The 27,748-nt window shown below is 36.6% G+C and overlaps 1 protein-coding gene across 3 annotated transcripts; it reads left to right on the top strand.

Moving 5' to 3' along the window:
- The first annotated feature begins 44 nt into the window (after positions 1 to 44).
- On the top strand, positions 45 to 26,915 carry SLC33A1 (solute carrier family 33 member 1). 3 transcript variants are annotated; one of them, XM_059163699.1, is made up of 7 exons: positions 59 to 1,393; positions 14,586 to 14,776; positions 19,589 to 19,773; positions 20,257 to 20,374; positions 21,944 to 22,159; positions 24,413 to 24,610; positions 25,968 to 26,319. In XM_059163699.1, exons 1-6 carry the CDS (start codon positions 619 to 621, stop codon positions 24,578 to 24,580), a joined length of 1,653 nt encoding a protein of 550 aa, XP_059019682.1. In that variant the 5' UTR covers positions 59 to 618; the 3' UTR covers positions 24,581 to 24,610; positions 25,968 to 26,319. The 3 variants fall into 3 exon arrangements, with proteins under 3 accessions (XP_059019683.1, XP_059019682.1, XP_059019681.1); XM_059163698.1 differs by having other exon boundaries at positions 60 to 1,393; positions 24,413 to 26,319; XM_059163700.1 differs by lacking the exons at positions 14,586 to 14,776; positions 20,257 to 20,374 and having other exon boundaries at positions 45 to 1,393; positions 24,413 to 26,915.
- Positions 26,916 to 27,748: the final 833 nt, after the last annotated feature.

The raw sequence follows: 27,748 nt of genomic DNA on the forward strand, positions 1-27,748 counted from the left end.
CCGCCCAGGCCGCATGGTGCTTCTGCGTTAATTCTCCCCTGAGGTCCCGGTCACCGGAGTTGCGGGTTCCTAGTAAGCGTTGTTTCCAAAGGCGGCCTCGGGAGCATGCCCTGATTGGCTCGCTCTGGAGGCGGGGACAGGACTCATTTGAGTCTAGGACCACTTCCTGAGGCGCGAGGCAGGAAGTTATCTGGTCTCTCCGGAGTCCTGTGGAGAAAGTGCTGTCTGCTGCAGTGGTGGCGGCGAGAACAGGAGGTGGGTCGGGAGACTGGCCGTTCGGTCTCGCCGCAGCCAAGGGCCCGTTTCCATCGTAGCACCACGGCCCTCTTCTCCAGCCCCGAGCCCGGCGCGGCTGCCCGGGGGGCTCCTTCAGGCTCCTTGACGCTGGTCCAAGGGGCATCTACCTGGGCATCGCCTGGGCCTCCAGCCGGGGGACTGACTCCCGGCTTCAGCTCCCGGGGCCACTGTAAGAAGTGCCCTTATCACCCCTCGCCCTGTCCTCCTCCTCCCTGAACCATCGGGACCCTGGTCCAGAGCGATAGCCTTGGACCTGGGACTAGGCGCTCCAAGACGCTCAGCCCCGGCACCCCACAGACGGGGCTCTGCATCGTCTCTGATATGTCACCCACCATCTCCCACAAGGACAACAGTCGGCAACGACGACCAGGGAATTTCAGCCACTCTCTGGATATGAAGAGCGGTCCTCTGCCGCCAGGCGGCTGGGATGACAGTCATCAGGAATTGGTGGGCGGGGAAGGGGACCGAGAAGCTTTTCTGCGGGATACCGGCACGGGTGACTTCTCAAAACCCCCACGGAACTGCCGGGCCGAATTAAGCAGCATTTTGCTGCTGCTTTTTCTTTACGTGCTTCAGGGCATTCCACTGGGCCTGGCGGGAAGCATCCCACTCATTTTGCAGAGCAAAAACGTTAGCTATACAGATCAAGCTTTCTTCAGTTTCGTCTTTTGGCCTTTCAGCCTCAAACTGCTCTGGGCCCCGCTGGTTGATGCAGTTTACTTTAGGAACTTCGGTCGTCGCAAATCTTGGCTTGTCCCTACACAGTACATACTGGGACTGTTCATGATCTATTTATCCACTCAAGTGGACCGTTTGCTCGGCAACACTGATGGCAGAACGCCCGATGTGGTCGCTCTCACTGTGACATTCTTTTTGTTTGAATTCCTGGCCGCCACTCAGGACATCGCTGTGGATGGCTGGGCGTTAACGATGTTATCCCGGGAAAACGTGGGTTATGCTTCTACTTGCAATTCAGTGGGCCAGACAGCGGGCTATTTTTTGGGCAATGTTTTGTTTTTGGCCCTTGAATCTGCCGATTTTTGTAACAAATATTTGCGATTTCAGCCTCAACCCAGGGGAATCGTTACTCTCTCAGGTAGTGTATTTAAGCTATTATGTGGTTAGGTTTATTTTACGTTTGCGAATCCTGTTGACAGAGTGTGTGACGCGTTGAAGGCAATCTCGTAATTCAATTTGCTGGGAATTTTTTTTGTGGGAGATTATCCAAGGTTAAGTTTTCTGCTAAAATGAGCTTCAGCCAGAATGAGTACAGGAAAGCAGTCATAATTGATAAGTATCTTACAGTGAGCAGGGAGAGACAGCTCATCCAATAACACTGTTGTGTGATGACAAACAAAACCGCCAGTCTAGGAAGCTGTTGACACTTGCTTTATACATAGATGCACATTTTTTAGAAGTCTGGCTAGTGTGAAGACATGTATCCAGCCCAACTCCTGTGGTTTACATTTTCCTTTTATTGAATTGATATTTCTAATTCTGGTTCATTTCTGCCTCTACTGGTATACCTACAGTCCTCTTCTAGCCTTCTGGTGAATAGAATAGGGTTAATTTATTCAGCATTAATGAGATGACAGAGTGTCAGGGTTCTTAGGGCCTCCTATGAATAAAGCAGAGTCCAACCCTCAAGAAATAGGAGAAATGAACATTTTTGGGGAGCTCAGGGTTCCTAGCTTGTGAGAGTCAGGCCTCACACTGCAGATAACATTTGACCTTGTTGAATTATAAAATTCCGTGAACTGAATAAGTGGAATTCTAGAATGCACAATGCCAGGTGAAAGTGCACTGAAGCTGAAAAGTACAAAAAGGTACAGGACAGTACCTACCATGTTCAGAGTGCCTGAAGCAGTAATTGTGCGGACCAGGTTTGGAAAACAGTGATGAAAGAAAAGTTGTGACCCAGTTAGTAAGATTTTCTTGAATTGCTATGAGAAGAAGTTTGAAGTTTATCCAGTAAGCAATTTTGTGTAAGTTCTGCAAAATTTTTCCTTTTTCTGAATAAGTAAAATATATGTCCTTGGAAGGTTTTCTGAGTTGGTTTTTTTTTTTTTTTTTTTTTAAGCTTTCCTAACAATTTGGAAACAAAAGTGAAAATTAGCAATATCAGGAATAATCTACATCAGGAATATGGTAGAATTCTTTATTCTGATAACAATGTATTTAAGTGATTCTCTTGAAATCTAAGCATCAGCTTTCTCTCATCTTCCCAGTACTAGCTTGGGGATTCCAGACAGGGTAAATGTCAGGGGTAGCTGTGTGGTGAGGGAAGTATAAGGGTTATATAATAATATTCTAGTGGTGTGGAGGATGGAGGGTTCGCACCTGCACTACTCATCTCTTGAAATGTCCTGTAAGGGACCCTCTTATCTACCTCCTCAAACTGCTGTTGAGCTACTGCTACTGAAGAAATGATGATTATAATTTCCTTAATTGGTTTGGGGCTGAAAATGGTTGAGAGATACTGCTTTTAAACAGATTGGTCTCAAAGTGTTCTGGGGCCCCACTCCTGCTCTATTGATAATTCTCTGCCTGGAAATATTTTGTGAATGCATTGTATTAGCATCTTACTGCTTTTTATGCAACTTTTCATTTTGTACTGTGACTATTGATGTCACCAGGAAGTACTAATGAAATGATGTATTATTTAACATGGGAAAGCCTCACAGCAGATGTCAAGATTTAAGAGGTTGTGGTAACTAAATTACTGACTAGGTAAATTAGAGCTTTCTCTAAGTACAAGAATGATTGATAAAACATCATTCCACAGAATGCCATTATGCATTCAGTAGCCATGTTAATTATATCCTTTCTTAGTCACAACTATTCCCCAATGGGAAGATCAAAATTGTGCCATGTTGGATTTTTATTTACACTGATTTGTCCTTTAGAATAGCTTTTTGTTCTGTGAAATTTGAACTTTGTTTCCAGGAAATTGTAAAAATAGCTTAGTATTTAATTTTTTCTGTGTAGTAGACTTTTAGTTCAGACATTTTAGTGAATTAAGAGTTGAAGAGTTTTCATTCTCTTCTTTATGATTGTAGATATTATAGTTATAGCTTTGATCTTTCTGGAACTTAGTAGCATTATAACAAAAAAGAAAGAAAGAAAGGAAGAAGAGAAAAGAGAGGAAAGGAAAGGAAGGAAGGAAAGAACAGCAGTTTTTAGGAATTTTAAGAGCACAGAAGGAATCATGAAGGAAATAAAATTGCTTAGGTAGTAAAAGAAGAGCTCAAACACTGAGGCAGATGTTTAGAAAAATCAGAAAATTATAAGCCTAATTATGAATTATAAAAATGAATTATAGCATATTTTAGAACTGTTATATATATTTTCTGATTAACGGTTTGTTTTGAGTTACAGATAAATAGAAATGGAATATATTGAGAAAAGACAGTTTTGCCATTTAGAAAGCAGTAATCTAAATAATAAATTTAGAACATGAAGGATAAGATGAGAAAAATCCCTTAGAAACCAAACCTTGATTATGCTGAGATTGGCTTTTTGGTACGTTAGGGATCCAAGGCAGTCCTGAACTCAGAAGGGAGCTTTTTATATCCTGCCCCCTTTGGTTTTCAGAGATCTTATGAGCAAAAAGAGACAACCTTTTGGGGCACCTGGGTGGCTCAGTGGGTTAAGCCTCTGCCTTCCGCTAAGGTCGTGATCTCAGGGTCCTGGGATCAAGCCCCGCATTGGGCTCTCTGCTCAGCAGGGAGCCTGTTTCCCCCTCTCTCTCTGCCTGCCTCTATGCCTACTTCTGATCTCTGTTTGTCAAATAAATAAAATCTTAAGAAAAAAAGAGAGAGAGAGACAACCTTTTGAGCTGCAAGAGGTGATGAAAGTAACCCAGAAGAACACAGATATTAGAACATAGTTTTATGACTTGGAAAGATAATATATTCCTTCTTTTTTTTAATAATTTAGATTCTGATTTGTATTTTTGGGAGCTGATTTTTTTTTAATTGAGTTAACATTGGTATTTAATAGTATTAGTTTCAGTTGTACAACATAATTCAGTTTTTGTATATAATACAAAGTGGTCACCACATTAAGTCTAGTTACCATCTCAATTCATTCTTTTCTTTTTCAAAGATTTTATTTATTTAGAGAGAGATCTTGAGTGCACACACAAGCTGAGGGGAGGGGGAGAGGGAGAGAGAATCTCAAGCAGACTCCCCACTGAGGCTGAAGCTTGTCATGGGGCTTGATCCCATGACCCCAAGATCATGACACAAGCTAAATCAAGAGTCGGATGCCAAACCAGCTGAGCTACCCAAACACCCCAGCCATCTCAATTCATTCTTATAGGTGAAGAAACTGAGGTCCAATGCCTAGTTGGAGGTAGAGATATAGGGTCCTCCCCCCCACTATCTGAATGTAGAGCATTCTTAGAAAACTTGTAAGCTAAAATGGCATAAAGCAAAGAGTATCCACACTTTATTTTACAAAAGACCTACTAGTATCTTTCTAACGGTTGGTAGGAAACTAGGGAAAACCTTGAAACCTAAATATAATTTGTGCTGATTGGGCTTTTCTACCAGAGAAAAGTAGCACTCTTAACTGCTTATGTCTAAAAACATCAGCCCACTTCTGGAATACCCGATGGCCTAGAAATGCCAATAATTTTTTTGTTTTGTTTTTTAAGTGATCAGTGGCATTTATTCACTTAGTGACTGTTTGGTTCTAGCCATGTGATAGGTGTTAACATTTGAGAATTTTCGGCTTCCAAGGAATTTATAATGGGACTTGGCAAACCAAAATGCTAGAGTAGGTAGATGAACAATGTAAAGGAATCTCCTGATTTGGTAGAGGACCGTAGGATTTAGAGGGGACAGTGATGACTTGAAAAGCTCATGCCTATCTAAGGGTGGGGAGCTTCAGTTTTCAATAAATTGGTGTCTTGTGGTGGTAGGATCCTAGGATTGCCAAATCTTATCAGTATTCAAGAGAAGCTGGAGCTTCCTTTTTTTGTTGCTTTTGTAATTTTAAAAACATTATTAGACTGAAATGAAATATGTCTTTAGATCTAATCTGTGAACTGGTACTCTTCTAGAAGCAGTGATAACAATAATGAATAGAAGTGATTGGGGTAAGGAGCGGGGTATTTGGGTTGGGGGCAGGTTAGTCTGATACTGGAGAAGAGAGCTAAACATATTAGACCTTAAGAATTTGTTTGTCACAGAAGAAGGCATGAACATACAAGAGTTAATCAGGAAAAAAGAAACTATTTTGAAAAAAACTGATGTTGAAAGAAAAGCCAATTAAACTGGCAATGCATATACCTAATACAGTATTTGTAAGGTATTCTTAGAACTCAGAAGAGAGCAGGACCTATTAATTCTTACTTAGTGACAAATTTCTTTGTCATGCTTTATGAAGCAGGACTCAATATATTTTTTGCATGACCAGAAATGCTGTTTAGAATATGACCAGGACTAACCCATTTCTAGATAGACCAGGTATTTTTAAATAGGCTGTAAAATATTCTTTAGCATGTACATTTAGACTTAAAATATTTTCCTGCATTCTCAGAAGGTAAAATTATAGAGGTAGATAACAGATGGGCAGTTGCTAGAGACTGGATGAGGAGAAGGTGAGTTTAAGTGGATGATAGCATGAGGGAGTTTTGGGAAGTGATGGAACTGTTCTGTATCTTGATTATGGGGTGGTGATTTGAAATTTATATATGTGTTAAAATTCATAGAACTGCAAACCAAAATAAATTTAGTTTTACTATATAATAATTTTAGGAGTCCTTATAAAAATTAAAAAAAAAAACAAAAACCTAATCCATTGCCTTAAAAGCCAATCTCTGGGTAAATATCATACAAAGTATGTGATATAAAATCCTTGAATTTAGCTATCATTTTGCTTTGAATGGGACAAGTTCATAAATCTGGTGGATCTTACATCTCTAGACACACATTTGTCTAGAACTTATTTTCAAATATTGGGACCCTAGTAGTAAAGTGAGAAAAGTAGAGGAATACTAGGCCTAGTAGATTCAGGAAGGATTAGATATTAAAAACTGGAGCCCACGCGCCAAAAAAGAAGGTCTTAAAGCCTTTTTTGTTTTTAAAACAAGGCAAAGGAGAAATGATACTATGTGCTTTCTTTGTCCAGTAAAGAACTGTGGGATTGCTTTTGTTTGGAAAAGTCAATTTAGTCTACGGCCATACCACCCTGAACGCGCCCAATCTCGTCTGATCTCGGAAGCTAAGCAGGGTCGGGCCTGGTTAGTACTTGGATGGGAAAAGTCAATTTATAAGATATACTCTAAGCCAAAAAATTATTTGATTTTATTTGGCATATATTTTACTCTGAATTTCACTTCTGCTTTTATTGAAATTTATGTAGAGGCCAATTAAACTGGCCTTTATTATACATTTATGAATGATAGAATCATAGAACCCCTCTAATTAAAAGCAGTCTCCTACTTTTCATTGATAGTCTTCCTGAAAACTAATTTCAGAAAGCAAAATAGACTTACCTTATAAAAGGAGATGTTCTGTTCCTAGAAAATTAGAAATAAAGAATATAAAACTCTGATTATACCTATTTTTTAAAGACACAAACTTAGATAAATCTGGCATTTTATACATGTTCTTTATATATTTTTTATAGAATCTGTTTTTAAGTAATTTCTACACCCAGTGTAGGATCCAAACTGACAACCCTGAGATGAAGAGTCATAGGCTCTATTGACTGAGCGAGCCATGTGCCCCATATGTGTTCCTTAATTTCATTCTTTTAAAAAAATTACTTCATATTTATAAATTTGGGTTTATATTTTACATTGTATATACTGTATTAATATAGGTGGTCACAAGTATATAATTTATATATGACTGTGCATGCTATAACATTTTTATGGATAGGGTACACATAAAAAAGCAAGATGTTATTCTCGTCCCCATTTCTATTCCTTGCTTTGGTGTTATCTAAGAATTTTTTTTTTTTTTTAATCATTCTTTCTCCGCTCTTTTGATCACAGTCCTTGCTGGCCAAAGTCCAGTGGTGATCAATTAAAGCTACAGAATAGGTGATTTCAAAAATACCTAAAGATTTCTATCTTTTTTGGTTGCTTTATATTATCTTACATTTGAGACTACATTTCTTACTCCTCACACAGTTTTAGAATTTTTGTGTTCTTTTTTTTTTTTTTTAAGATTTTTATTTATTTATTTGACAGACCGAGATCACAAGTAGGCAGAGAGGCAAATAGAGAGAGAGAGAGGAGGAAGCAGGCTCCCTGCCGTGCCGAGAGCCTGATGCGGGGCTCCATCCCAGGACCCTGGGATCATGACCTGAGCCGAAGACAGAGTCTTTAACCCACTGAGCCACCCAGGTGCCCCTAGAATTTTTGTATTCTTAAAAAAAAAAAAAGAACCTTTGCATTCTTAAATTTCCCATTTTTTAAAACTTATTATTTTAAAATAATTATGGATTCACAGTAGGGCAGAGAAATGTTGAGTGAAATCCCACGCACCCTTCCCCAGGCTCCTCCATGGTTAACCTCTTACATAAGTATAGTACAATCTCAAAACCAAGAAATTGACGTGGGTACCATTCATACAGTTATTTAGATTTCACCAAATTATTACAGGTACTCATTTATATTTGTATGTGTGTGTGCATGAGAGTAACTCTATGTAATTTCATCACATGTGTAGCCTTGTATAATCACCATAATCACAATGATGATACTCAACTGTATCATCACCACAAGACTACTTTTTTTGTTGCCTGCATCCCTAACCGCTGGGAGCTACTGATTTGTTTGCCATCTTTATAATTGTTTTTTCAGAAATGTTACAGGAATGAAATCATGCAGTATGTATCTTTTGGAGATTAGCTCTTTTCAGTTAGCATAATTTCTTTGAGCTTCACCCAGGTTGCATCTATCAATGATTTTTTGCTTTTTATTGCTGAGAAGTATTCCACTTCTTAGACATACCATGGTTTATTTAATCACCCTTCCATTGGAGGGAATCTGAGTAGTTTCCGGTTTTGGGCTATTTAATGTGAAAATAAGTCTTCATTTCTCTGAGATGAATGCCTGAGTGTGCAAAGGCTGGTTTCTGGTAAGTCCATTTTTAGTTTTAAAAGGAACTTCCAACCTTTTCTCCAAAATGGAATGGAAATACCATTTTATCTTCCTATCAGAAATATATAAAAGATCGATTTTTCGGGGCGCCTGGGTGGCTCAGTGGGTTAGGCCGCTGCCTTCGGCTCGGGTCATGATCTCAGGGTCCTGGGATCGAGTCCCGCATCGGGCTCTCTGCTCAGCAGGGAGCCTGCTTCTCTCTCTCTCTCTCTCTCTCTGCCTGCCTCTCCATCTACTTGTGAACTTGTGATCTCTCTCTGTCAAATAAATAAATAAAATCTTTAAAAAAAAAAAAAAAAAAAAAAGATCGATTTTTCTCTGCATCCTTGTCAGCATTTGATGTTACCATCATTTTTCATGTTAACTCTTCTGATGTATTCTTCATCTTCATGGGCTGGTTTGGAACGTTTGTCTGCTGTTTTATAAAAGTCTAAATTCAGCTCATAAAAAATGATTTTAGGGGTGTCAGGATATAGGTTATACAAAAGCTGAATGCAAGAACCTATCATAACATCAGAGTAGAGATATATGATATATGTTTAATATTTTAATTAAAATCCATTTTAGGATTTTGTGCCTGGCCAGAACATATTTTAAAAATTTAAAGAGTGATTTACTTTTACCTGGTGATGGAGGCGCAGTGTTAGCATAAGATGGGAACACTAAATCTATTGATTTCTCAGCCTTGCATTTTGGGCAGAATTTGAGCCCAAATTTTCAGACAAGATGGTCCTTAATAGTAAGATAGCTGCTTAATCCAGTCCTTGATTGAAGAAACAATCTCTTCTACTCCAGAGGAAAACCTAACATTGTTGGAGTTAATGAAAAGGTATGTGATCTCAGGATGCCTGGGTGACTCAATCGTTAAGTATCTGCCTTCAGCTCAGGTCATGATCCCAGGGTCCAGGGATCGAGCCTGCATTGGGCTCCCAGCTCAATGGGAAGCCTGCTTCTCCCTCTCCCACTCCTCCTGTTTGTATTCCCTCTCTCGCTGTCTTTCTCTCTGTCAGATAAATACATAAAATCTTTAAAAAAAAAAAAAAAGGAAAGAAAAGAAAAGGTATGTGATCTCAAATATAGCTTTATCTTCCTAAGGGGTTAGGAAAAATAAGAGATTAGGAAGGTTTCAAAATTCGCTTTATATTTACTTGATTTTTGCATTATATGCTATCTTTTAACATCCTGACTATATATATTATATAGTTAAATAGCATTTTCTATGAGGGCTATACAACAGCATGGATATTTTGAGTAAATGCTTCAGAGAGAGATTTGTGGCACAGAAAAGTCTATTTCGTTTAAGGCTCAGCCAGTGACCCAGGGCCAATCATACTGTCTCTTTCAGTTTCCTCCACTGTGAAAGTGAGAGTGTAGGACTGGATGATGGGTGTCTAAAGTCCTTTCATGCTTTAACTTGTGAAATAGATTGCTGTGCGAAAAGCAAGAAGGTGAAAGGAAGGCCTAACTTTTAGAACAAACTGAAAGTTTGCTTTCCTGTCACTGACTTCTGAAGGACTGAAGTTAATTTCTGTAGTGTGAGAGGTCCAGGGAGAGAGAATTTGATCTGAGTCAAGGATATCAGACAATGCTTCCTAATCTGTCTCTTATGGTGGTAGCAGAGAGTGAACCTATACCTAATTAAAGGGTCTGGGGACATAGTCCAAAGCCTTAAAAGTCATAAAAGCTTTTTGTAGTCTGATGTTTTATCTTTAAAAATTCTTGGAAATTTTGCCTTCCCTCTATGTATATATATTCTTTTCATTAGCAAGGCTTCCCTCTAAACTATTGGGTAAAGTGAACTCTTTAAGAAGATGCACCATGTTTATTTATCCTATGGGTTTGCGTACCCTTTGTCATACTACTGTATGGGGAGATAGAAGTGGGGAAGGGGAGTACAAGTATGCTGAAGTATCTGTGTTCCACACTTTGTGGTTGGAGCTAAGATGGGTATCTTCTCAGGCATATGTGGTTGATAGGAAAGAGAGCCTGCTTGCTATAGATAGGTGTTGTCTGAGCATCTGGGTAGTACATTGGAAAACATTATTGCTTTAGGATCAGATCTGAGTTTAGACCCACCTCTGGCACTTTGTGAACTGTAATACTGTTTCATTGTGTATAAAGTGAAATAATAATACTTGGAGAGTGAGATTTAGTGCACTGTCCTATGTTTCTGTTTCGCTTTGACATAATAGACACTCAGGTGCTAGCTATTATATTCTTGGTTAGGTGAATTGGCATATGCTTTTAAATTTTGCATTCATGGAAGTACTAGATAAGATCTAGTAGCCACTTATGAATACTTAGTTTGACTTATGGTCTTTGCCTAAAAATCCTTTATATAAAACTTGCACATCAGCTTTGACATCTTAATACACACACACACACACACACACACACACACACACATCATACTGCTTTTATAGATGAAACACGTAAATCAAATTTAACTGAAATGTTAGTAGTGAAATACTTAGATCATTTTTGGTAACTATCTTTACAATGGTTGGTATATCATCAGTCTATGGATATTCTCTAGCATCAAAGCAGTGTTAATAATAACAGTCTGGGGACGCCTGGGTGGCTCAGTGGGTTAAAGCCTCTGCCTTCGGCTCAGGTCATGATCTCAGGGTCCTGGGATCGAGTCCCGCATCGGGCTCTCTGCTCAGTGGAGAGCCTGCTTCCCTCTCTCTCTCTGCCTGCCTCTCCATCTACTTGTGATTTCTCTCTGTCAAATAAATAAATAAAATCTTTAAAAAAAAAAAAAAAAAAAAAAAAAAAAAAACAGTCTGGTGATTATTACCGTTTTTGGTAATTGTGTTCAGAAAACCTATTAATATATTTTCTGGCAGTAGTCAAGTCTCTTTTTCTGAGCTATTAGCTTCATTCTTCTCTCTGTGTGGGCTGTTGGGAAAGCCTTTGAATGAGAGCTCTGAAATGATGCATTGTCAACACCTTCTTTTTATGTGTACTGTTACTTTATCCAAAGAGCACATAGAAATTAGAAATAATCTTACCTGCAAACAGCATTGAAATCTGTTTAACTTGTCCTTATGTTTTTCTCCTGGTATTGAAGTTTAGATTCTAGGTGAAGATTTTGTTCATGAAAACTGGGAGAATATACTATGCAAACTTAAAAATGTTTTGCTTAGTGAACTGGAACTCTTGAAGTAGCATATAACTTAAAATTAAAATAAAAATTTTTAATCCACGTTTAACTAGAGACCATTAATTGAAATTTCTAGTGACAGTGGAAGTAGCATAGTTCTTTTTTTTTTCAGTCTTTCTTTCTTTCTTTTTTTTTTTTAATAGTAGACTCTATGCCCAGTGTGGAACCCAACACAGGGCTTAAACTCAAGACCCTGAAATTAAGACTAAGCTGAGATCAGGAGTCAGACTCTTAACTGACTGAGCCACCCAGGTCCCCCTCAGGATTTCTTAAATTGCTAATTTAAACCAAATGGTGAATAAAAAATTTCTGAATGAGAATAGTATTATAGATGAAATACTGTAAATAGGCCATTGTTTGTCACATTCACAGAATTAAGAATGCAAAAATAACAAAAAGTAGCCTCACTTAAAAGAATAATCTTAAATTGTTGTTCATTCCTTTTGAACCAGATTCTAAAACACTACATTAACATAAACTAGAAATTATGTTATTTTGATGAACCTTAAGCATAAGACTTGTATATATGGCTGCATTTTTTTAAATGGATATCTTTGTGTTTAAGAATGTTTCATATTTTTCTTTTCATAACTAAAATTAATTTAAAAAATAAAAATAGGGATGCCTGGGTGGCTCAATGGGTTAAGCCTCTACCTTTGGCTCAGGTCATGATCCCAGGGTTCTGGGATCTAGCTCTGCATCCGGCAGCAGGGAGCCTGCTTCCCCCTCTGGCTGCCTGCCTCTCTACCTATTTGTGATCTCTATCAAATAAATAAAATCTTTTTAAAAAATAAAAAATAAAATTAATTATAGATTTCTTATGGTGGAGAATTCACTCCAGAACACGTTTCTATATTTTTTTAAAGATGTTATTTATTTATCTGAGAGAGAGAGAATGAGAATGAGCATGAGAGGGGGAAGGTCAGAGGGAGAAGCAGACCACCATCCTTGCTGAGCGAGGAGCCCATATATATTTGAAGACTTTGAGCTTCTTTAATTTGCATAATTTGAATAGCAGAGACTTTGTTTTGGTTATTTGACTAAATAATTAGCCAATTCTAGTAGAGTCTTCAACATTAAAATAATCATTATATAGGCAGTATAAAATAATGGAAAGAATATGAAACCCAAATTTAGAAGATTTAGGTTTAAATTCTGCCTCTAATTATTTGACCTTTGGCAAAGATTTAAATATTCTGAGCTTCTTTTCCTTATGTCTAACTGCATAGTAATAATACCTGCCTCACATGTTTGCTATGAAAATCCAATGAGATAACACAAAAAAGGAAGCATTTAAACAGTAAGTTGAGGGGCATCTGGCTGGCTTATTTGGTAGAGCAAGGAACTCTTGATCTTGGGGTTGTAAGTTCAAGCCCCATTTGGGTATAGAGATTGCTTAAAAATAAAATCTAAAAAGAAAAAAAAAAATAGTAAGGTGGTCTAAAGTAATTGGTCTAAACAATTCCATTTGCCTCCATCATAAGTGAGGTTCAAGTTGTAGTGGACGCAGCGGTTAGCTTGCAGTTAGCACAGCAACAGAGCAAGACCATTAAATAGGAAAAACCCTGAGTATAGAGTGCTTGCTCTCCTTGTTTTTGAAAAAAGGTGAATAGGCTCCATGAACAGTTAGTCATGCTATATGAGCATAGAATGAAAAGTAAACAAATGTAAAACTGACTACAGTTCTAGAATGTTAGAACTAGTAAGCATCTGGGATTTTCTAGCCAAGTCCTCTTATTTTACAGATGAAGAAACTAAGACAGGGTTATCCAATAAGCTTTGTAGTGGCAAACAAAGATGCAATTCTTAGGGTGGTTAAGGAGATACAGGTTTTGAAAATAGTTGTATAAAAGTTTGAAATCACAGTTTTACCACTGACTTAGAATATAGCTTCAGGTAATGTAACCTAAGCCTATTTCTTTATCTGTAAATTGAGGCTTAGTTAACCTAATCTATTGGATCGTTGTAGTAAAGGAGATATACACTCAATAAATGGTGTCTCTAATATTACTATCACTTTTAATTATTGCACAAAACCTTTATAACATTGTTCACTCCCTCTGCTTGATTTGTTCAAAAAAGTGGCTAATGGCCAACTCTCTTTCACTGAAACAACCCAAACAGTATTCTTCATGTGTCGCCATTGTGCATGTACAAGTATGAGGAAATTCCTTCTCTGTCACACTATTGAAGCCTATTCTTTTTCTTTTTTTTTTTAAAGGTTTTATTTATTTAGTTGACAGAGAGAGACACAGCGAGAGAGGGAACACAAGCAGGGTGAGAAGGAGAGGGAGAAGCAGGCTCCCCGCTGAGCAGGGAACCCAATGAGGGGCTCAATCCCAGGATCCCAGGATCATGACCCGAGCAGAAGGCAGACACCTAACGACTGAGCCATCCAGGTGCCCCTATTGAGGGCTATTCTAAACAGATTAGAAACATTAAAAAGTTTTAAAAATAAAAGTTGGAAGATCTAATATAAATGAGCATCTGTTTACGTTATAATTTAATAAAGAACTGAAATGGCTTATATGCTTAAGTATCACTGATGGAGAAGAGCGGAGGGTTGTGAGTTTGAGTCCTACATTGGGTGTAGAGATTATACATATAAGTAAATAAATAAATAGGTGGATAGGGTATAGACATTACATAAACAAACTTTTTAAAAAAAGAAGTATGACTGATAGATCTGATGGGATATGAAAATCATTGGTCATCCCTAGCACTTTCCTTGAAGAAAATGACACAACAGACTTGTTTCATTCACCCCACAAATGTCTGTATTCCTTTTCTTTTTCCTTGTTAAGTATCCCTGTCTATGTAGTATATGTTTAACTGAGGCAGGACTGTCTTGTTCATCTAGTATGCTCAGTATATTCCCTTGAACATGATTTGATCTTTTAACAGATTAGTGGAAGAAAAGTTATATATACAAAATTTGGTATCAATGCAGATAATGTCATTTCAAAAGTTAGTTATAGATGTTAACATTTTTAATTTCAGATTTCCTTTTTTTCTGGGGAACTGTATTTTTGATAACAACAACTCTAGTTGCCCTTCTGAAAAAAGAAAACAAAGAAGTATCAGTAGGAAAAGAAGAAACCCAAGGAATCACTGATACTTACAAGTTGCTTTTTGCAATTATAAAAATGCCAGCAGTTCTAACATTTTGCCTTCTGATTCTAACTGCAAAGGTAAGAGACTTATTATAAAGCAAATGTACCACCCTGTAATAATTACCAATATCATGAAATACTTCGATTGCCTTTTCATATCATAAGTTCCTTTCCACAACTATTAGTATGTAACAGTAAAAAACAGTACTTTCTGTTTATTAAATTTGTTTTAAAAGGTGTGATGATATCAAATCTGATTTCAAAGTAACCTAAACATCTTGGAATCTTGAAAAGAATTAAGTAAATTAGAGAAATTCTAATAAATGTGAAATTTAATGAATGATATTAATGCTTGGTATGGAAATGAATGCCTTGAAAAAAAAAACTCCCTTCTGTTATAATGAATGTACATTTAATGTCAGAGGTATTATAGTTGGAAATATAGGAGTCTATTTAAAAATGAATTTACTTATTTTTTTAAATGTCGAAAGGAAATATGCTGTAAATAAATGGGGATTTTGGTAGCTCTTATTTTACTCTTTATGTTTTCTATTTTAAGATGTCCTAATTTAAAAAAAAGTCCTGGGGCGCCTGGGTGGCTCAGCGGGTTAAGCCTCTGCCTTCCGCTCAGGTCATGATCCCGGAGTGCTGGGATCGAGTCCCACATCGGGCTCTGCTCAGCAGGGGACGTGCTTCTCTCTCTCTCTCTCTCTGCCTACTTGTGATCTCTGTCAAATAAATAAATAAAATCTTTAAAAAAAAAAGTCCTAATTCTATAGTCCGAAAACATTTTAAAGATATTATGCTAGAGGAAATGTATATTTAATTATAGTAAGATATTGCTGGTATTGGAATTAATATTCCTAAAACCTTAGTCCATTATAGGAGTTTCATATTATGTATCTATCTTTATAAACACTTTACAGTTACCTTTTGACAACCCTGAAGTAAAAATTGGAGCCTCATTGTTTTTGAAATAGTGAATTTTTTTCCCCTAATGATAAGGGGGGTTACATTTTAAGGAAACATTGGGAAGGTTAAACTTAAGGAACTCAAGATTCAACTTTAGAACATAATGAAAGGTTCAAGGAAGATAGTAATATTCTGTAATTATATCATTTAGAGGTAATCATTACTAACACTATTGGTGTATTTCCTTCCAGCCCTCTTTTTCTCCTGTGTGTGTCTGCGTGTACATGTTATGTGTGTGTGAGTGTGTGTGTGTATACACACTTTATATATATAAATATAATTAATAAGTTATAATCGACATTAATAATAATAGGAGATATCTGTAGTACACATATCTAACAAAACACCCAGGATATACAAAAATTCTACAAATTGGAAAAAAAAAAAGAGGCAGCTCTGGATATTTAAATGTCCAATAACTGTATGAAAAGATGCTCAACCGCTTTAGTCATCAGGGAAATGCAAATTATAACCATAAGGAGATGCCACTATACAAGTGGCACAGTCTTTGCAAGGCTGTGAAGCAATTGGAACTCTTTATATATTTATATACATACAGATATGCATGTAAATAAAAGTGGAATTGGATCATATCATATATAATTTTTATCTCATTTTTTGGTCTTGTTACCCCATATTCCTTATCATTAAATGATTTTTGGAAACATACTTTTTAGGGGCACCTGGGTGGCTCAGTCAGCTAGGTACCCAACTCTTGATTTCACTTTAGGTCTCCATCTTAGGATCATGAGTTCAGGTCCCATGTTGGGCCCCACACTGGCCATGGAGCCTACTTAAGAAAGAAAAGATACTTTAATAGCGATTTAATTATTACAGTGTAAAGATTTGCTGTAATTTACTCATTTTTTTTGGTTGTATATTTGCTTATGTTTTTTAATTATAAAAATGCACTAGTGAATATTTTTGTGTATTTCCTTTTGGTAGATTCTTAAGTAGGCAATTAGTGGGTCAGTGAATATGATTGCCAAACTGCTTTGTAAAAGATTACAGTTACACTGTTGATAGTGTATAAGGAGGTGCTTCAGTTACAGAATATAGAATCTTATATTCCCTTTTATTTATTTTTTTATTTAAGAGATTTTATTTATTTATTTGAGAGAGAATGAGTGAGAGAGAGCATGAGAGATAGAAGGTCAGAGGGAGAAGCAGACTCCCCAAGGAGCTAGGAGCCCAGTGTGGGACTGGATCCTGGAAGTCCAGGATCATGACCTGAGCCGAAGGCAGTTGCTCAACCAACTGAGCCACCCAGGTGCCCTTATGTTCCCTTTTAAAGTAAACTTCGCCAAAAGTAACATCTCTCCTGACTTTTAATGTCATAAATTAGTTTTTTCTGCTTTTGAGTTGGTTTTTTTTCTTTTTTTAAGATTTTATTTATTTATTTGACAGACAGAGATCACAACTAGGCAGAGAGGCAGGCAGAGAGGGAGAGAGGAGGAAGCAGGCTCTACGCCGAGCAGAGAGCCCAATGTGGGGCTCCATCCCAGGACCCTGAGATCATGACCTGAGCTGAAGGCAGAGGCTTTAACCCACTGAGCCACCCAGGCGCCCCTGCTTTTGAGTTTTATAATAAATGGAAATTTATAATAAATAGAAACATTTTTATGTCTGGCTCTTGTATCTCACTAAACATTATATTTGTATAATTTATCCATATTATTATTTATAGCAACAGTTTATTCATCTCATTGCTTATAATATTCCACTGTATTAATATGCTGTAATTTATTCATTCTATCAACAAGTGTTTAGTAATTTTCTACTTTTATGAATAGTACTTCTATGAATATTCATTCACCTTACTTTTGGTGAACATCGATACACATTTCTGATGGGTAAATACCTCAGAATGGAATTGCTGGGTCATAAGGAATGCTGTAGATACTGCCACACAATTTTCCAGAGTGGTTGTTTCCATTTTCCCTACTTCCAACAATTTAAGAGAGTTCCAGTTGCTTCACAGCCTTGCAAAGACGCATATTGTCCTTTCAAATTTAACCTTTCTGGTGGGTATGTAGTGGCTTCTCCTTAATGGTTATAATTTGCATTTCCCTGATGACTAAAGCAGATGAGCATCTTTTCATATGGTTATTGGACATTTAAATATCCAGAGCTGCCTCTTTTTTTTCCCAATTTGTAGAATTTTTGTATATCCTGGGTGTTTTGTTAGATATGTGTACTATAGAAATCTCCTACTGTAGCACTTTTAAGATAAAGTAAATGTTGAAGTCAGTTTGTATACCTAATTTTTACAAAGAGAATGGGTGAAATGTAGTGAATTCTTTTGTGGATTTAAGTAAAATATCTTTGGCCTTTAGTTTTTCTATGGTGAAATTTGCCCTTTGGCTCCATTCCAAGAAGTTAAAGTACACACAATCACCATTTCTTTAAAGAATGTTGGTTTTATGGGTTTTGGTTTTTTTTAAATATTTATTTATTTATTTGATAGAGAGAGATCACAAGTAGACAGAGAGGCAGGCAGAGAGAGAGGGAAGCAGGCTCTCTGCTGAGCAGAGAGCCTGATGTGGGACTTAATCCCAGGACCCTGAGATCATGACCTGAGCCGAAGGCAGTGGCCTAACCCACTGAGCCACCCCGCCCAAGAATGTTTTTTAATAAAGCTTCACACTTACGGAAAATTTGCTTAGATAGTTGAAAGAATTCCCATATTTCATTATTCAAATTCTCTAATTGTTAACAGTTAGTTCCACTTTCTGTATTCTGTACATTTGTGCTCTATTACATATTTCTTCTGAAATATTAGAGTATTCTGTACGTACTATGCTCCTTTACCCATAAATACCTTGAGTATTTATTTCCTAAGAACAAGGGTTTTCTATTCCAAGATACAACGTACTCAAAAATTAAGGAATTTAAATTGATACAATACTGATATCTCATCACAGTCTATACCCAGATTTCACCAGTTGTCCCAGTAACAACCTTTATAATTTTACTCTTCCCTGGTCAGGGATCCAGTTCAGAATCACATGTAGAATTTAGTGGGTATCAGCCTTTTTTTTGTCCTTCATGACCTGGATGTTCTAAATTTTTCTGTGGAGTGGCCTTCCATTTATGTCTGTCTGATGTTCCTTCGTGTTTATGGTCAGGTAATGCAAATATGTCAGGAATATCACCCAAGTAATATAGTGGTGACTTTGGGGAATTCTATGAGAAGCCTTATCATGTCCCTTTATCCCATTAACTGTTGTTAATTTGATTACTTTGTTAACCCATTATAAAGTTATTATTTTTCTTTCTGTAATTAAAAACTAATTTATAGAGAGATACTTTGAGACTCTCTAAATACCTTGTTTCACCCCAAACTTTTACTCACTACTTTGAGCATCCTCTTTTTTGTTTGTTTTTAAAAATTGAACTATAGCTTATCTTCCCCTTCATTTTATTTAACCCTTTAGGTAGAATGTTGTCTCAAAATTACTTTTGAAATGTTAGATGACTTTTAGAAATTTTATTATGATCAGTCAGAAATCATTAAAAATGTGTATATGTGGCAGTGATGCTTCATTTTAACCAGATTTTATTTGAAGTCAATTAAAGACTCTTTAAAGCTTAAAACATATTAATCAGTAAGTTGGGATTTGAATACTGTTTATTGTAAGAGATTGAACTTTTTGAAATGGAAATTAGTTGTAAGTGTTATCATCTGCCGTTCCTAAAAGTGCTGAATTTTCAGTTGTTTTCACTGAATATTGTCAGTAGACCTTAGGATAAAGTATGTCTTCTGTAACTTGATTGTTGTACCAGATAGAATAATATGTTTACTTGTAACTGCTGTAAATCAATAATGAGATTGAGGTTCTTGAAGAACTTACATATGTTTGGGGAAGATATTTTGTAAATCACAAATGAAAGTATTTTTTTGTTTTTATATTGCAGATTGGTTTTTCAGCAGCAGATGCAGTAACAGGACTGAAATTGGTAGAAGAAGGAGTACCCAAAGAACATTTAGCCTTATTGGCAGTTCCAATGGTTCCTTTGCAGATAATATTGCCTCTGATTATCAGCAAATACACTGCAGGTCCCCAGCCACTAAACATATTTTACAAAGCCATGCCCTACAGGTAAAAATGAAATAAAATCTTACTAAATAAGAAAAGTTAAATTAGGAGCATTCATCAGTATCACCAATAACTGTGTTAAGTATATATGGAAAAAGACTTGGAAAGCATCTTTTTTTTTTTTTTTAAGATTTACTTATTTATTTGGAAGACAGAGATCAGAAGTAGGCAGAGAGGCAGGCAGAGAGAGAGGAGGAAGCAGGCTCCCCGCTGAGCAGAGAGCCCGATGCGGGGCTCGATCCCAGGACCCTGGGATCATGACCTGAGCTGAGCCGAAGGCAGAGGCTTTAACCCAGTGAGCCACCCAGGCACCCCTGGAAAGCATCTTTAACTTCAATATCATTTATATGCACTTTTATCTCTTTCTAACCTCCTAACAGTTTTTAAATAATAGGCTACTTTCACATAGTAGGCATACAGATTTCTGTTTTTGTTATTTTTTAACCTAAAATGGAAGTCAACTCCAGGTTTCTTCTTTTTCTATAGATTGTTGCTTGGATTAGAATATGCTCTGCTGGTTTGGTGGACTCCCAAAGTGGAACATCAAGGAGGATTCCCTATATATTACTATATTATAGTGCTGCTGAGTTATGCGTTACATCAGGTAAGCTTGCTGTGGTTTTCTCAGAAGTAAACTGTTTTTGGAAAATAAAGAAGACATTTTTTGCAGTGGCCTTCAAATAATGATAATAAATTTTAAGGCTTAAGCATGAGTCTAACATTGAAGAGATTTTTTGACAGTGAACCTTAAATTGTAGCTTTTGATTTTTTGAACTCTATTTGTGCAGAGTTTCTTCATTTATTTTGTTCATTCAACCAGTATTTGTTATATTACAGAATTAATTCCAAAGCTAGTAATTATACTCTTCCTAAGTATTCCTCAGTCCATCCCGAGACTTGGGTTCTTTATTTCTTCTATTCCAGATGCCTTTTCTTTCTGAAAGTCTTGAGAAATAATGATGGCTACTGTGTGACAGAACCCAGGCTTTTGGTTTAGATTCTGTACTGCGAGTTAAGGCTTACTTTTTGTGATTTTGAAAGTTCTGTGTTAACCTGCTTTCTTTTTCTTTATTAACTATGTTTGTAATCCCTAGCCTCACCTAAGCTGTTGCAGAATGGGGTTGTGTTCTGGGAGCAGGTGGTTCAAGTAAGCTGTAGACGCTCAGCAGTAAACTTTGGGACTTGAGTGCCTTTATTACAAATGTGTATTTAAGAGTCACTTTTCTGTGGAACCTAGTTTAAACTCTTTGAAAATTATAATTAACAAACTCCTCACTTGTTTTTAACGGAAACCTAAAAGTGTGGCTACCAAGTAATCTCAATAATTTTTTACATGTAGTTGTATCATTTGGGAGAACTCCATAATGGATCTGTCCAACTAAATGTATGTTTAAAGGAGTGCTTTAACTTAATAAATGTTTCACTATCTGTGTAAGTAAAGGAAAACTACAGTGTAGTAGTCCAAAAATCATTTGTTTGGCTTTGGATTCGATTAGAAAATTTTCTAAAATGTAGCCAGTGATGCTCAGACAGCCAGATGCTTTCTGGGAAAAACTATACAATGTCAAGTAAATTTGAGAAATGATACCTGACATAACCCCTCTTTATGTAGCATCTTAATCATCAATAAATATTAATTGGAAACCTATTCTATGCCAGAAACCATTCTAAGTGGTAAAATATAATAATAAATCATATCAAAATCCCTGTCCTTAGGGAGTTTATATCCTAAAGCCTTTCAGAAGCCTTCAGTGAAAGGGACCTGTTGATTTTTTTGTGTAATTTAGTGTTTCTCATTCTTTTTTGACTGTGGAATACCTTTTTCTGTGAACGCCCTATGGAACAGTATTCAAAGGAAAGCTATTTTGGAGACAGAGTTTGTTCCTCTGTTTCTTTTTTTTTTTTTTTTTTAAGATTTTATTTATTTATTTGACAGACAGAGATCACAAGTAGGCAGAGAGGCAGACAGAGAGAGAAGGGGAAGCAGGCTCCCCGCTGAGCAGAGAGCCCAATGCGGGGCTCAATCCCAGGACACTGGGATCATGACCCGAGCCGAAGGCAGAGGCATTAACCCACTGAGCCAGTCAGGCGCCCCTGAATTTGATGTTCTTAACTCAGATTCTTTTTTTATAAAGTCTAATTTTGCTAAAGATGTTTGACATTTTCCTTGTAGGTTACATTGTACAGCATGTATGTTTCCATAATGGCTTTCAATGCGAAGGTTAGTGATCCACTTATTGGAGGAACATATATGACCCTTTTAAATACTGTGTCCAATCTGGGAGGAAACTGGCCTTCTACAGTAGCTCTTTGGCTAGTAGATCCCCTCACAGTGAAAGAGTGTGTAGGAGCATCAAACCAGAATTGTCGAACACCTGATGCTGTTGAGGTAAGTATGTTGTGATATTATTTTTATTTTTTTAAAGTTTCCACCTATATATTTAGGAGACAGAGAACAGGAGTCAGGTGAGGGGCAAAGGGAGAAGCAGAGGAGGGATCCCACTGAGGGGCTCGATCCCTGGATTCTGGGATCTTGACCCGAGTCGAAGGCAGTGCCCAACCAACTGAGCCACCCAGGCACCCCAGTATGTTGTAATTTTACATAACATTAAGCAATAATTTTGTAATTTTAGATAACATTAAGATATCAATTTTCAGGGATGCCTGGTTGGCTCAGTTGGTTGAGCTTCTGCCTTCAGATCTGGTCATGATCCCAGGGTCCTGGGATTGAGTCTCACCTCGGGCTCCTTTCTTAGTGGGGAGCCTGTTTCTCCCTCTGCCTCCTCTGCCTGCCCTATATGCTGCCGCCCCTGCTTTGTGCACTTTCTAACAAGTAAATAAATAAATTAATTAAAAAGAACGGTGTCCCTGGGTGGCTCAGTTGATTAAGCAACTGCCTTTGGCTCCGGTCTTGATTCCAGGGTCCTGAGATCGAGTTCCACATCAGGTTCCCCCTGCTCTGCAGGGATCCTGCTTCTCCCTCTCCCTCTGATGCTCCCCCTGCTTATGCTCGCTCTCTCTGACAAATAAATAATGCTAATTTTCAGGGGAACCCGGTTGGCTCAGTCTGTGGAGCTTGCCACTCTTGATCTTGGGGTTGTAAGTTTAAGACCCACATTGGGGGTCACCTGGGTGGCTCAGTGGATTAAGCCTCTGCCTTCAGCTCAGGTCATGATCTCAGGGTCCTGGGATCGAGTTCCATGTCAGGCTCTCTGCTTGGCGGGGAGCCTTCTTCCTCCTCTCTCTCTCTCTCTGCCTGCCTCTCTGCCTACTTATGATCTCTCTCTGTTGAATAAATAAATAAAATCTAAAAAAAAAATAAAAAAGACCCACATTGGGTATGGAAATCACTTTATTATTATTATTTTTTAAAGATTTTATTTATTTATCTGAGAGAGAGACAGTGAGAGAGAGCATGAGCAAGGAGAAGGTCAGAGGGAGAAGCAGACTCCCCATGGAGCTGGGAGCCCGATGTGGGACTCGATCCCAGGACTCCAGGATCATGACCTGAGCCGAAGTCAATGGAGTTTCAATGTCAGTCATCCAACCAACTGAGCCTCCCAGGCGTCCCTGGAAATTTCTTTAAAAAAAAAAAAAGAAAGATACTAATATTCTTATTTGCCTCTAGAAGTACTATATTTTTTTGAAAAATCATACCTGTCTATAGTTTCTTTCATTCTTTTTTGTGTGTTTTTTTGTTAGATTTTATTTATTTATTTGACAGAGAGAGAGAGAGAGCACAAGCAGAGGGAACAGGAGAGGGAGAAGCAGGCTGCCTGCTGAGCAGGGAGCCCAATGTGGAGCTCAATCCCAGGACCCCCAGATTATGGCCTGAGCCAAACCAACTGATGCTTAACCAACTGAGCCACCCAGGTGTCCTTAGTTTCTAGTGTAGAGATCTCTGCATTTTTTTTTTCCTGTCAGAACTGAGCTTATAATGTTCAGCAAGAGTAGCTCATTTGAAGACGCTTCTCAGCAAGGAAGGAATAGTCTCTCTCCCCTTTACCTTGAGGATTCTATACAATAGGCACTTAATAAGTGCATAATTAACAACTGAATATTTTAATGATAGAAAAAGGGAAACTCCATTGGCTATTCAGATAACGATTATAGCCAGACCTGAATGGTTAGCACACTATTGTTAAATTATTTCAAATTAACATTAACCCACTTCTAGGGTAGATTCATTGGAAATTTTCTTCACATTTCCCAAATTTGAAAAGCTATATCTTCAAAATGGAATATGAGTATTGTTTATAAAAGCTGAAAATGTTTTTAATCCTCTTAGTAGCATTAGAGAAATTAAAGTATATTAGCCTATTTCACCATTTGAAGTGAATGAAATGTTGAAATTATTTAACAAAAATACATTTTGAAGGGATCCTGGTTGGCTCAGTGGGTAGACCCTTATGACACTTGATCTCTTGGTTCCTGGATTATGAGTTCAAGATCCATCCAGGTTTACTTAAAATGATAATAATAAAAACTAAATAAATAAAATAAAAATAAAAAATAAAAACAACTTTCAAAAGTATTTTTGGATTTTTTTATTAATCCCTTAACTACAAAGTAGAAACATCTAACTTGCTGAATACTTCCATTTTGAAATTGTGAAATATTTATTATAATTTTACTTTTACAGCTTTGCAAAAAGCTTGGTGGCTCATGTGTTACGGCGCTGGATGGTTATTATGTAGAATCCATCATTTGTGTTTTTATTGGATTTGGTTGGTGGTTCTTTCTTGGTCCTAAATTGAAAAAATTACAGGATGAAGGACCATCTTCATGGAAGTGCAAAAGAAGCAATTAATTTACATTCACTACTGGACATTCTAGGAAGGTAACTGTAGTTTTATTTTAATTCAGACAGTTATGATAATCAGTGCATGGGAGTATAAAATAAAATTTTAAACAAGGAAATTATTAATATAAAATGCCAAATGATTAAAAAATAGACTCTCTGTATAGTTGATTATATTTTCCTTGCCTTGTCAATGTATTTGAAGTTTACTTAAGGTTAGGAAATTGGTTCTAAAACAAGTTTTCTGGCCTTGTTATTTGATTTATATCTTTTTAATTTACTGACCAAAGTATGTTTTAACCTGCAGTGCAGTAGCCATGGGTGGTAACCATCCAGTCAAGTATTGTTATCAGTACTTATCATTGAGCTGTATTTAAAATTCTGGTACAATATATGAAATGGAACAGAGTTTGATATTCAGGTACTAATTACAGCCAGTCTGGCCCTGTTGACAACTAAATTTTATTTTGAATTGCAAATTGGTTAAATTCTATGTGGAATTTGCTGAGAAGAGAATGCAGACTACTGAAATGCCATTTTAGTTGTTATTTTTCTGACCATAACCACATTGTACTAATGAATCTGTGTTAAAAAGACTATTTTAAATGTATTTCCTGCCTTTGTAAGCATTACAGATTTATATGAAGATTATTCAAACTATTTTTTATAAAATGAAAGCTAACGATTTTTAATTTAATGATTCCCTGTCCTCCTTTTTGGGGGAGATATTCTGATTACTTGTTAACTTTTACCCTAAAGCTTGCATATGTTTTTGTCATAAGTGCTTCATGGCATACAGACAGCTCGTGAAGGGATCTAATTTACTGTTGTATGTACGTTCGTGGCAAAGTTTTGAAAATAAAAAATGTTTTACTCAAAGCAGTTTTTTTTATTACTGAGAGAGAAAAACAGTAAAGATTTTCAATTAAATAAAATCAAAATGAATAATACTATAATTTTAAAGACTAATGCTTAGAGAGAGAGAGAGAGACAAAGACATTTTGTGCCTTTGACAAGTTAAATTATGTTGTGGAAGAATGTTTCTTAATTAAGCACTTTACTAGTGAGAAAAGATCTCACAGTTACTTTATATAAAATCAGGTACTGTATTTCCACTTATTAAAACACAACCTTCTGTTTGTAAACTATAATATCTGCTGGAGGATTGATATCCCAGGAAGGTTAAGCTTTGGAATATGTTAGCAATTCCCAACATATTATGTATACCAATAATAATGTTCTTTGCATTTTTTGTGTCATATACTACTCTGACTCTTTCGAGATTATGTAAATCCTTCCAAAGATAAAGAAAAAGAAAGATTAAGTTGAATCTGACTTAATTTTATCCTTGTGGGAAAACATATACTAATTTTTATTTTGTTAATTTTGTAAATAGGTTGAATTTAGAGTGGGGTTTTATATAAGTAATGGAGGATAAAATGGGTGGGAGAAAATGGCACTCAGCATCTGAAGAAAGATAGAGGCGGTTCTCTAGAACTCATGCATTGCCATTGGAAAGCCTTTGTTGGGCATCGATATCAGATCCTGAAGAATCACCTGGAAAATCATCCTAGAAACAAGGAAGCTACACCAAACTGTAGTCTACCATACTTTGTCACATGGGTTGTCCATTATCATGTATTATAATCAGAATGTTTACTTGAATAAAGGAAAAAACCCATTTTCTCTCATATGTGAAATGTATTTTGCTTTTTAATTTTTGGATTAAAAATTTGACATTGCCATAATTATCTTTTGTTTCTTACCCATTCATATTACATATTTACATACTTTCAAACATACTTTGAAGTCAACCAATCTTTAATGATTTAAAGTATTAAAATCTGTTGTAAGCCTTTAACTATAAGTTGAAAGCCATTAATTGCATTTGCTCTAGAAATTTTGAATTGTAGTCCTTTGGTTATTTGGGTACATTCTTGTAATGCATATCAAAAATGACTTCTTAACAGCTATGTGCAACTGTGTTGCATACATTGATCACTGATGGTATCTTACAAATGATCTACCTGAATCTGAGGATCTGTTCATGGTATATCAGTAGAAAATACTACCCTTTTTTGCATATGTTTTTCTTTACTGATAGATCCTGATAAACTCTGCCCTCAAGTGTGGACATTAACTCCTCCAGTTAATGTATCATATATTTACTAGCTAATACTCTTATAAATCTCACAAGGTTATGATTAGCTACGACTAATAACAAAAATTCCTTCCTTTGTAAATATTTTAATTTTGCCTATTCAATCACACACACAAAAATTTGTTCAATACCTAAAATAGATTTCTCTATTTTTTTAATTAAACCTTTGCGATATAAAATAAATCTGTTGTTTGATTTCTTCTCTTTATTACAAGGATTTTTATCCTAAGCAGATGTCATTGGGGCCTTGAAACCCTTGAATTGCTAGCAAAACTGGATATGTAATTATTTGTCTTTCTGGAGAGATCTCTTGTTAAAATCTTAAGTGGTCTGTGATCCAAAAAGTATAAGAACCATGGCCTTATTGAATATGGGCTATGAATTGTAAACATAAATTTGAAATAATAGTTGTGAAACTAATTGTTTAAAGCATCCTAAAAACAATGTTAAAAGAAAAATCTATGACGAAAACTGGAAAATGTCTGCATTTGTAGTAGTGAACTTGAACCTTGAATGGTTTAGAGCAGGTAAGACATTACTGGTAGCAGAGGGATATAAAGGTGAATTCTGTCCCAAAAAAGACATATCTTATTCATTTAGTACTTTTTCCTATGACTAATTTCTATTTTGCCCTGTTAACAGAAACCCAAAATGGTATATTGTTTTATATTAAATGATTGAACTCATTATTTAATATAACAGAAGACCAGACTTGTTTTTATATTTTGAGGGATCATGTTTGTTTCACGTGGTTGAAATAATGAATAAAGGGGCGCCTGGGTGGCTCAGTGGGTTAAGCCGCTGCCTTCGGCTCAGGTCATGATCTCAGGGTACTGGGATCGAGTCCCGCATCGGGCTCTCTGCTCAGCGGGGAGCCTGCTTCCCTCTCTCTCTCTCTCTGCCTGCTTCTCTGCCTGCTTGTGATTTCTCTCTGTCAAATAAATAAATAAAATCTTTAAAAAAAAAAAAAAAGAAATAATGAATAAAACTGTATGACACAGGCAGTGCTAAAGCTA

This window comes from Mustela lutreola, chromosome 2, assembly GCF_030435805.1.
Source record: "Mustela lutreola isolate mMusLut2 chromosome 2, mMusLut2.pri, whole genome shotgun sequence".
Taxonomy (NCBI): Eukaryota; Metazoa; Chordata; class Mammalia; order Carnivora; family Mustelidae; genus Mustela; species Mustela lutreola.

Excerpts from the sequence above, each read along its gene's own strand:
- SLC33A1 (XM_059163699.1), top strand. The coding sequence starts at position 619 with ATGTCACCCACCATCTCCCACAAGGACAACAGTCGGCAACGACGACCA. Across the intron at positions 14,777-19,588 it reads TTCTGATTCTAACTGCAAAG|ATTGGTTTTTCAGCAGCAGA; the intron begins GTAAGAGACTTA and ends TTTATATTGCAG. Across the intron at positions 22,160-24,412 it reads GAACACCTGATGCTGTTGAG|CTTTGCAAAAAGCTTGGTGG; the intron begins GTAAGTATGTTG and ends TTACTTTTACAG.